This window comes from Gymnoscopelus microlampas (assembly GCF_963454915.1).
Source record: "Gymnoscopelus microlampas genome assembly, chromosome: 4".
Lineage (NCBI taxonomy): Eukaryota > Metazoa > Chordata > Actinopteri > Myctophiformes > Myctophidae > Gymnoscopelus > Gymnoscopelus microlampas.
This window is the reverse complement of record NC_139941.1, coordinates 13,161,631-13,173,636: the sequence shown is the minus strand read 5'-3', so window position 1 is coordinate 13,173,636 and position 12,006 is coordinate 13,161,631. Positions and strand designations below refer to the sequence as shown.

At 44.0% G+C, this 12,006-nt stretch overlaps 1 protein-coding gene across 1 annotated transcript; it reads right to left on the bottom strand.

The window, feature by feature from the left end:
* Nucleotides 1–8,609: 8,609 nt before the first annotated feature.
* On the bottom strand, nt 8,610–11,784 carry LOC311043962 (C-type lectin BML-2-like; the record flags this gene model as incomplete). Its single annotated transcript, XM_084055385.1, has 5 exons — nt 8,610–9,165; nt 9,462–9,532; nt 10,964–11,070; nt 11,158–11,261; nt 11,775–11,784. 5 exons carry the CDS (start codon nt 11,782–11,784, stop codon nt 8,639–8,641), a joined length of 819 nt encoding a protein of 272 aa, XP_083911511.1. The 3' UTR covers nt 8,610–8,638.
* Between the last annotated feature and the right edge of the window lie 222 nt (nt 11,785–12,006).

Here is a 12,006-nt window from a genome sequence, read left to right as displayed (position 1 = left end):
GGGCACAACCCACATAGATACGTAGCTGCTCGCAGGTTCATGTCAAGTTCCCCCGCCCCCAACCCCATCAAGGTAACTTGCCTTGTGGGTCCACAATCGGGAACTTTGGTTTACTCAACTCCTGCGTGCGCCACCTATGTTGTCTACACCCATATCAGTTACTGTCCCGGCGTGGTCACTTGGCAGTGACTGCACGCCCAACTCAGACGAGTCTGCAGCACCCTTTAAGACAAGCATATGCTACTGGCAGGATCAACCAGGTAGGCCTCCTGTTCCGCCACAGAGACAGCGCGCCCAGGTGAGGCGCGCACCGTGGGGTTGCCGGTCCGTGGAGACTGCCAAGGCCCCCCGTGAGAGGGGCGGCGGGAGCTCCCGGCGGCCAAGCTCCCCACGGCCAAGCTCCACAGGTACGTTCTAGAGCGAGTGGGCGTCCCGACCGGGAGACTTTTTCACAGGAGGGAGGCAGGGACGAGCGGGATGCCTCCTGGGCCACGGGGAGGGGACAGGGAGGTACGACGCGGAGATCCACAGACGGAGCCTCACGTCGGGCGAGGCTCCGTCGCCCTAGCTATCCTATGGCACCAGTCGGCCCTTGTCCGTAGCTTCCCCCTCTCCACCAGGGGAGAGCCAGGGCGACCTGAGGCTGCAACACTTCAGGCTGCAACCTCCAGGATCCATGGCCCTGCGAGGCACGGGGACGCCCCCGAATATGGTGCACCATGTCCGGCCATGGTCTCTAGCTACCCTATGGCACAAGTGGCCACTTTCCCCCCAATGCGAAATTTCACGCATGGGACAGGCAGCGAGCCCTAAAGCTCCTGAGCCTTCCGGAGCTTTCTTCGGGTTTTTCGGCCACCGTTTGCCCGGGCAGCCACCCAGGGGCCCGGGGGGGGGGGGGGGGGGGTACCGACACGTGCGCACCCCCGGCCCGGATCCAACGAGCCCTCCGCCGGCCCCGAGCGACCCACGGACCGGGAGGTACGGGCCGTTTTAGCCCGAAAAAGCGCAGATCGACAAGCCGAAAAAAGTTGGAATTTTAGGCCGGGGGTCCTCCAGGGGGTCCCCGGGGACCTCTGGAGCCCATGCGGACACTTAGAAAAAAAAATCGAAATTTTTCAAAGAACCATGATTTTGGGGGTCTTCGCCGCCCCGTCGCTACCCCAGGAACTGGAAGGTGCCTCTTCCTGGGCATGATCCCTAGCTATCTTATGGCACGAGTCGGCCCTTCTCCCTGGCTTCCCCCTTCCAGCAGGGGAGAGGCCAGGAGCCCTGGGCCTCCCGGCAGACTGCCGGGTTCACACTCGGTTGCTCTACCCGCTCCGGGAGCCACCGTCCCTGGGCGCGGAGGTGGGCCGGGGACTAGTGATGAGCGGGTCGGGTTTTTTCATGACCCGCCCCGCCCCGCCCCGCCCCGCGACGGAACCCAACCCGCCTCAACCCGCCCCGCGAACCCATATATAAATCTATGGCTCAACCCGCCCCGCGACCCGCGATGTTTTTTTAATTCTGTAAAATCATGGTTAGAAAATAATCCCCAAGTGTATTCAAACTGTTTTATTGTTATTATTCTTATTCTTATTAGGAATAAAGACAAAACAAGAGCATGTGATCATTTTATTTTTTTTTTCGTGTGAGAGCGGCTGACCCGCTCACCCACAGCCCGCATAATTGCCTCTGAAATTCTGACTCGACCCACCCGCGCCGCGGGTTGACACGGCCGGTATTGCGCCCCGCGGCCACCACAGGCCTATCCAGGCTTGTGGATCTGCTCTTTTTCCACCCTTTTGAGCCCGGATTTCGGCTTTCGGACCCGCGGGGCGTCAGCTGTGAAACTGACTAATGTTAAATTATATTGATAATTTCTCATCAATTCAAATTCAAACAGCTTTGAAACCTATAGGTACCTATAACAACAGCTGCAAAGAATTACTGATCATTGCAGTGAAATATTGAACTTTTATCACAGCTAATAAAGTAAAATATTAATAATAATAATGATACATGTCTATACTAATATCGAGCTTTTGTAGATATCCAAAACAACTATATTACAAAAAAATGAGTTTAAAGGTATAATAAGCTATGGAAAACTTAGCTTATTATAAAAAATAAAAAAAATAGAGGGGGATTTAAATGAGTACAAATAAAGTTCTGATATACAGACATGAACATTACACAGTCAAATGAATACGGGTTGGACATATATGGCTGGGGGTCCTCCCCCAGAAACTTTTTAACACAGTAGATACTGTATTAAAAAGGGAGTTTAATACTTTTATCAGTCATAGGAAAATTATGGGTAAATTATTTTATTTTATCCATTACAACCCTAAACTTAAAGAAATCGTTTTGATGACTGAAGCAAATAACCACTCCTGATATTGACATAATTCTGACATGATACTGACCACCATGATACTGACCATGATACTGACATAATACTGACATAATACTGACCATGATACTGACATGATACTGACCATGATACTGACCATGATACTGACATGATACTGACCATGATACTGACATGATACTGACATGATACTGACATGATACTGACCATGATACTGACATGATACTGACATGATACTGACCATGATACTGACATGATACTGACATGATACTGACCATGATACTGACATGATACTGACATGATACTGACCATGATACTGACATGATACTGACAGACAGACAGACAAGACAAAACATTAGAATATTACATGGGCTGATGGAACATAAGGCTGAAGGAACATAGGGCTGAGGGAACATAGGGTTGAGGGAACATAGGGCTGAGGGAACATAGGGTCTATTTTGGGATGAGGGAACATAGGGCTGAGGGAACATAGGGTCTAATTTGGGATGAGGGAACATAGGGCTGAGGGAACATAGGGTCTAATTTGGGATGAGGGAACATAGGGCTGAGGGAACATAGGGATGAGGGAACATAGGGCTGAGGGAACATAGGGCTGAGGGAACATAGGGTTGAGGGAACTTGAGTACGCTCCCACCATAAGATATCAGGTGATGTCAATTGTATTATGTTTGACTACAATGACAGAAAATGTGAACATCATACAGTAGAACTGAAGGAGAGGAGAGAGAGAGAGAGAGAGAGAGAGAGAGAGAGAGAGAGAGAGAGAGAGAGAGAGAGAGAGAGAGAGAGACTTCTGAGCTTTTGAGAAAAATATTTACTTTTTACTTTGGTGCTTAAAGTATATCTTGATGCCAATACGTTTGTACTTTTACTCAAGTATTGTTTTCAAAGGATGAGTAATTCATTCAAAAAAAGGAGCATGTTGATATTGTTTTACTTCATTGATTAAGTCAAATAATCTGAGTACTTCTTCCACCTCTGTCTTCTACTGAGTGCCTTTGACCAGCAGCAAACCCACTATACTGAATGAGGTCAGGGTTGATGTGAGGCAGTTAATTAAATACATGCACTGCATTAAATACATGCATTTCCTTTTGGGAAATGTAGACTGGCTGGTATGTTTGATATTTACGGTAGGCTTATGTTTAATAATAACACAATTGAACCATTTATGAAAAAAACTATGTTAACATATTTTGTGCAAATGTATAAATGTTCTAAAAATACTGTATTTGTTCATTTACAAACAACAACAGATCTACAAGTTTGCATCACATCGTGACACATTGGGAGCTTGTAGATTGGCTATATTTGCTGAGAGAGGTATACTGTAAGGCTTAAGTAGTTAACTCATTCAGTGCCAATGAAATAAAAAATATATTGCAAACTGTGCCAGCAATTTTTCAATGTTCTTATACCTTTTTGAAGTAGTCACAGAATATTTATCTCCAGTATAATCGATCCCCTGATGGGTGTTAATCACTGAGTGGTTTCACAAATATCAACGAGGTCATTGGACCTTGTTGACATTAATTGTCTGCCTTTTGAAAATAACATAATTGAAAAATACATAGTAAAAAAAAAAGTGCTCAAGAGCCGAGATACAGCCTTTTTCAGTAATAAGTTAAACAAGAAGTGAATGGAGCAGCAAATCTTCAAATGATGATATCTTGGGTTCTGAAAGTTTTCTTTTTAAAGTTTAAAAAAGAAAAACATGTCACACACTTCATTGGCACGTTGCGCCATTGCGGTAAAACATGTGAAACACGTCAATGGCACTCAATGAGAAGATGCCCCTGATTTTTTTGCATTCTATGACCATAAAATGATTTGCATCTGACACAAATATATTTAATGTACCTTTATTATGGATACACAGTACAAGTCAATGGGTTGAATAATACAATCCAATCATAAGAACTGTACAGCACTAACGCTTTTTACAAACAGATTGAAACAGATGAAACTTATCAGAACAATATGCATCATTCCATTTAGTATTCCAATTTGTATGTACACAGTGTTCAGGTCCATCAACACTTCTACCATTGTTTGGCTCATTGGCACTCCACAAGGTGAAGCTCACTTTGGACCCATCAGACCACATCCATCTACCCTCCTTATGGATGTCACTGAGGCCAATCCAGGCCCTTCCCTCACTTGGGTCATAGTTCTTGATCATGGCTCGGACAAAGTTGTGCTCACCAAGACTGTGGATGGACACCAGGTTGGCATCTTGGGACACGCAGTTCAGCTCAGCATCAGCCCAGGTCATAGCTGTCGACACAAACTTGTAGCAGCTGCCGCTGAAACTTGACCAGAACACTGGACAGGCTCCATCAGCCAAGGCAGCCAGGCCCAGCAAGCATAGGAGATGAGGGATCAGCGGCATGTCGACTCGAGGTTGTCTCTCCGTCAGTGGAACTTGTATTTGGTTCTTCTGGAGGGGATTCTTGGAGATGGTCTGAACCTGTTGCTGGTTGCTGAGATCAGGACCCTTATAGACAGCAGTCGTAGAACTCTTCTGTGAAACTCCAGAGTAATTTCCACAAAGAGTGAGAGCACAGAATATGACCAATCAGGTATGAGACCTGAACAGCATGCAAGACAAGTCTCCTGAACAAGTGAGGAGGGTTCAGGTACATATAGAAGAGAAGTCTGGTTGATGGACAGGCCCTTATGGCTCTTGTGGAAAATGGTCAAAGTTTATCCAACGAAAACACTATTATCTCCTGAGTGTTAAAATGATGAACAGAGGCTCCAGTTGCAGAAGTGGGTATATAACAATCTGAGGCAAAACCATTCCGTACTCGAATGAGAATAGCGCAAATGACATTACACCAAAACACAGCTTTTATACATACACATAGGACATGTCTTTAACAATGGGCTCAGACACGCCTCTACTTTCCCACAAACCAATAACTTTCAGGTAATTTGCATCTTCAGTCTTACTGTAACTCCACCTCTTCACATCAGCGGGGTTTTCAAAGGAAATGAGTTTAGCATAAGATGTCAAAATCAGTTATTTTACATTAGTTATTTTGCAAAGGTATAACTTTAAAAATAGAAACTCATGTTCAATCATTACTCCAAAGTTCATGTACTTCAAGAAATGTCCAAACAGCATAAAAATATGTTATGTTAACCCAGAATAGTAAAATAAAACAGAATAAAAATGATTACAATGAGAAATAGACTTTATGCATAATATGCAAGTAAGTTTCCATGATTATTTATCACTAATTCCTATAGACACTTTTGAAGATCATATTTAACCCATGATAACATTGTATTTCCACCTAACGTCATATTTGACCCATTTTACAGTTTTTAAGAGATGTCACGTTTGCAAGCAACTGCTGAACTCATTTACATTAGCTGAATGCTTAAGCCTGGTGCCCTGTGGTTTTTTCACAGTCAGTTTATTTACGTTTCTTTACAACCTATTTTATGACTTCCATCCATTGCTTTGCATGCCTGAGAAATCAATGCAAAGGAAAAATACATGCTTTGTGCTATTTTCAGTAACCATCTGTTTTCCTTATCAAAGCATTTCAACCTTTGAAGCTCCTCTAAGTGTCAGGGCACACCTTTCAATGTAAATGTAGAACTGGCTAGCTCTTTGTTAGACAAATTCAGCTCGTCTAGACTGGCGGTGGGATGTCACTCTCAAGTTGTACCCAGCTATCCTGCTGGATACATTGATGATTTTATGGAGTTTGTTCTTATTGTCTACGCCAGGCCGAAAGGCATGGCGAGAGAGTATGTTTTGCCCCCTGTCCGTCCGTCCGTCCGTCCTTCTGTCTGCGTGCAGCTAATATCTGCCACCGTTCGCCCGGTCGCTGTGAAACTGCACACACACACTCCCTGGATGCCACAGCAGGGGTGCATTTCTCCTTTCCGACATGTCGCCTTTCCGACGTTGACTAACCCTATACCTAACCCTAACCCTAACCCTAACCGCACGCGGAAGCCACTAGTCGGAGTGGTGAGATGTCGGAATGGAGAGTGAACACCGCCACAGCAGAACCTCTGCCCCACATTTTTCAGATCAGCCTGTCATAGCGCCACCATGACGCCGACTTTTGCAAAACACATTTTTGGATATTACTCCTACGGATTTTGTCCAAACAACACACAAATCGGTACACATTATCACACTTACTCAAAGCGCTCTTAGCTCTCTTGGTTCATTCATTCATTCAGGGAGGGGACAATGGGAGGTGGAGCGGCGGACATTCGACGCCAGCGTCCCCACTTTTCCCACATCCACACACCAATGGTGGCAAGCTAGCGCCGACCGAATCATTGGAGGCAGTGTAGGGTTCAGTGTCTTGCCCAAGGACACTTCGACATGTGGACAGGAGGAGGAGCCGGGATTCGAACCGCCGACCCACGGATCATTGGCCGACCTGCTCTACCTCCCCACAGCCGCCCCTATAGTCATGTGATCAACACGGATCTGTCCCATTTACTATATTCCATCTTGATTGGCTAAGATTGGCTTCCAAAGTTTGCAGGATTGGTTCGTTTTGAACGAAATGCCTCAAATCATGAACGCAGCATGCGATTTCCATGACATTTTCCACATAGATTCCCATATACAAGGAAGCAAAACTAAAAGTGAATGCACTCTCTACGAAGGATCGATGGAAGATTACCATTAAACTTTTTTTCCACGCCTCAGTCTGCGCATTAAAATGCAGCCTCTTTCTTATACATGGCATCAGTGTTGTAATTCCATGTCAGCTTGGAATCAATCGTTGTGCCCAAGTACTTGTATTCCTCCACAGTCACTATACCAACTATAATCTCCTTAGTTTTCTTAATATTCAACTGAAGAAAGTTACTCTTGCACCAACCAGCAAACTCTGTTCTTTGATAGCTTATCTCATAATCCTCAATCAGACCAACAATAGCTGTTTATTCCCATTGCATACAACCCTTTCCATGATTGTCGTACATTTGTATCCCTCATTTGCCTTTCAATCTTAAGTTTTTAGTTGTATTTACATTCACTATTAGTTTTATATCTTTCTGAATAGCATTCACTTGAATTAGGTCACCTTGTTCAAAAGCACGTTTCTTTCTATATAATGTTTCTTTTATTTCCTTATTCATCCATGGTTTATTTGGAAACACTTTGATCCGTTTGGACGGCACTGACACTATCACTATTGTTACGACCTGACTCAAGGTTGCAACAAAAGGGAGACACAGGCACAGTTAAAAGTGTATAAAATGTCATAATTTAAAGATAAACTAACTAAACAACAAACATAACACATCAGTAAATATGAATGAGCATCAGTGTGAAGGCAGTGTATGGGTGTGAGTGTATGTGCAGTGTGAATGTTGTAAGGTGTAAACCAAGGTATGTTAACAAACAAACTGGGGAGAGAGGAGAAGAGAGGATATGACATAAAGAGGACTGACTTTAAAGCCCTCAGAGCAATAGGCTCAGGTGCTCCAGATCAGAGCTGATGGCCTCCCAGCTCCACCTACCAGGCATTCAACAGACTAACAACTGGTAGACAGAGTGGGAGGGCGTCACACTATCCATATAACACTATCTATATAGGCCTACAGGGATGTATTTTATCCCTGCTTCTGCTCAGACTGCTCAGATTGAATTAAATACATGCATTTCCTTTTGGGAAATGTAAACAGGTAGGAATGTTTGATATTTACAGTATGTTTTATATATCACAATTTAACGATTTAATGTACGTTAACCTATTTTGTGCTATTTTTTTTTTTTTAAATGGTTAAGAAGGTGCCCCCCCTCCATTTTTTTGTGACGACCAGCAAAAGACTGTGTTAAGGTGGAACACTTATTGTAATTACATGTATGTCTTTTTTAAGTTAGTCTACAAGATTATTTGATTTCTTTTTTTTTTTACAGTCTATGACCATAAGATATCACTCAGGTGATGTCAATTGTATTATGTTTGACTACAATGACAGAAAATGTGAACATCATGCAGTAGAACTGAAGGAGAGAGGGAGAGAGAGAGTGAGAGAGAGAGAGAGAGAGAGAGAGAGAGAGAGAGAGAGAGAGAGAGAGAGATGCCATGGTGCTGTGGAATAATCTATTCTTTTACAGTTTACTAGTTTTCTATGAATGTCCAATGTTCTTTACAGTGAAGACACAGATTAGCATTATCTGAACAGAAACATATTTAATGTACCTTTATTATGGAGACACAGTACAAGTAGGTGCGTTGAATAAGACAATCCAGTCACTAGTACTGTACAGTACTAATGTCTGTACTGGACTGTACGAGATTTACAAACAGAAGGCATAGTGCTATAACATTGTGCATCATTCCATTTAGTAGGATAGTTTGTATGAACACAGTGCTCCTTTCGCCTCTTATTGTTTGGCTCTCCCTGACTCCACGCGGTGTAGCTCACTCTGGACCCATCAGACCAGATCCATCCACCCTCTTTCTGACAGTCTGTCAGGCCAATCCAGGTCGATCTCTCTGCTGGGTCATAGTTCTTGATCAGGGCTCGGACAAAGTTGTGCTCAGCCTCACTGTGGACGGACACCAGGTTGGCATCCTGGGACACGCAGTTCAGCTCTGCATCGGGCCAGGTCATTCCTGTAGCAACATACTTGTAGCAGCTGCCGTAGAAGCTGGTCCAGAACACTGGACAGGCTCCATCAGCCAAGGCAGCGGTGTGCACGGTGCCTAGCGACAGGCCCAGCAAGCATAGGAGATGAGGGATCAGCAGCATGCCGACTTGAGGATGTCTCTCCGTCAGTGGTGTAGCAGGGAACGCTTTATGAGACGAGATATGTATTAATATTTATCAGCCGCAAAACATAACAAATATTCAATAAATATCCATGAACACAAAAAATACGTCACCTAATGTAATGTCAGTAATTTATGTGAGAAAAGTAAATATCCTGTATGATTTACCGTTAAAAAGAGAGGAGGCAAACAACTTCTAAGTCGTAATATTAGAAGTTTATTTAAGGCAGGCACTGGGTTACAACTGATAAAAGGCAGTAAACAGTCAATACAGCAAGCCTAGGCTATGTTGCCACAAAAATAGTTAGATGAGATCGAACCTGGTGTAGATCTTGTCTCGTCGTCTGGGAACAGGGTTTCCTTTGGGCGGCTGAAGACAAGTCTTAGAAGTCTGAGCCAAGAGAAGTGAAGGCAGGACATTTTAAAGCAATTTTCACTTCCTCTTTTCTTGGGATTAGTGACACCAAGCAGAAGGTGTGTGAACGCATGTCAGTATGCAAATCATCACCTTTCTTGACTGACATAATTGTAGCTAGTAATTATGCATTCTTGCACATCCTAGTTGGCTCCTCAGGTGTTTTTTCATGGAATTCAACATCAAAATAGTAATAGTAAAATAGATAGTGAACATGAATCATATCAGTTCATTTGTTAGTTATCATCACATAATGTGATGACTTCACAAAGAACACAATTGACACAAATCAATAGGTCCATTTTTTCAACATTGTTTCCCCTTAGTTTTCTCAATACCATTTCTTAATTTTCTGGGCCAGGCCGAAAGGCATGGTGAGAGTTAGCCCCTTTCGGGACCCTGTTTACCTTTTTTGTATTTGGGAAGGCGGTAACCAGGGTCCCTTGACGCTCAAAGCACTCACTCTCGTAGTCGCGGGTACCACTGTCTCGTCTCGGGCTAATAGCTCGTCGCTTAGAAGTTGCAGAGATTTCTCAAAGGTACCAAAAAGAGCAATACTAACGCGCGGTTAATCTGCATTAATGCGCTCGGATCGGCGCTGCCGTTTAACATTTTTAATCATTTAGTAAAGCTTAATTTCCTCTCTCACACAATGCTCCACTTCCCATGTCCCGCCTCCCTGCGGTGACTGACAAGCTGTGCGTCCTACGCATACCTCTATGGTTCTACGGTACTGCCTCTGATTGGCGAGCTCCTACATGCTTGCATGACAATCACAACGCGGGGAGGCGGGACATGGGAAGTGGAGCATTGTGTGAGAGAGGAAATTAAGCTTTACTAAATTATTAAAAATGTTAAACGGTAGCGCCGATCCGAGCGCATTAATGCAGATTAACCGCGCGTTAGTATTGCTCTTTTTGGTACCTTTGAGCAATCTCTGCAACTTCTAAGCGACGAGCTATTAGCCCGAGACGAGACAGTGGTACCCGCGACTACGAGAGAGAGTGCTTTGAGCGTCAAGGGACCATGGTTACCGCCTTCCCAAATACAAAAAAGGTAAACAGGGTCCCGAAAGGGGCTAGGCGAGAGTATGTTTTGCACCCTCAGAACCCCAGATGGAACCAGTCTCACAATCAAACAATCAACAGGGGAAGGCAGGGGACAGACAGAAGTAGTTAAATGACGAAATAAATAAGGAAAGTACGGAGCAGGCGTGCATAATGTACATTGGCTTATTCACCTCAGGTCAGGTCTGTACTGGCTGAGATGCCTTGGCTTGCATTTACACCACAGGTGTCAATCATGGTGATCACAGCACAACAGGTGTCACTAATGGTAATCACAGTAATCACTAATCACAATATATGACAAGTTTCAGCACCTTCTTGGAGATCCACTTCCGTGTACAGGTGGTATTCCTCATCTTCATTCGGCCCAGCTTCAGCACCAGAACCAACAATATTATAGTAAACCATCTCAATGTTCTCCACTCCTCCATTCTGCCCTCTGGTGGACTGCAAAAACACAGCAGCACCAACTTACTGAATTCTCATTAACATTAACAACCGCTCATGCATTAAATACAGACATATAAACATTACCATCCAGAGATGATAGAGACGATAGAGGACTCTGGATAACAGCATCACCACCAGCAGCAGCACTGTGACTGTAACTCTGATGATGTCAGCTGTCAGACGAGAGGCTGTGGAAGAAATATGTTGGGATAAGATTACCACCAAATATCATGTAAGGCAGTGGTTGTCAACCTGGGGTCCCCACTTGATTTTTGGGGGGTCCCCAGATGACAGTGAGGGGACAATTTAAGTACTCATAAGACCTGTTTAATACCCCCCAAAAAAAGAAGACCATTACTGCATCAAAAGTAATAAACAAACTATACTATAAAACTGGTCAAACATCTGCTAAATTGTCAAATAATATAAAAAGCAAAAAGTTGTGAAAATAGGCGATAGGTGATGTGAGCTTAATTGTAGATCTGTTATTTTATTTATCTATGAATCCGAGTCAAACTAAATGAAATGCCCCAACTCCTACATTCCAAGTACTTATCAGGGTGGGGGGTACCCAGTTCAAATATGATTATTTTGGGGGGTCACAGACTGAAAAGGTTGAGAACCACTGATGTAAGCAACAGCTCTCGATTTAGAGAGGTTCATTTGACAGAATTCCCCTGATATTCTTGAAATGATGTCACTTTCACGCATGTCTGTTCAGTTTCATATCGTGAGTTGAAATGTCCATTTCATTCAGGTTACCTTTGACAGTGAGAGAGAGGAGCTCGCTCTCGGAGGAGAAGTTACGAGAAAAAACATTGATGTGATAAACACAGGCGTAATTCCCTTGGTGGCTGTGGTCTGCTGCAGGGAGTGGGGGCGTTTCACTGCTTCAGCCCAGCCCTGCACATGAACTGTGCAGCCGCACTGAGG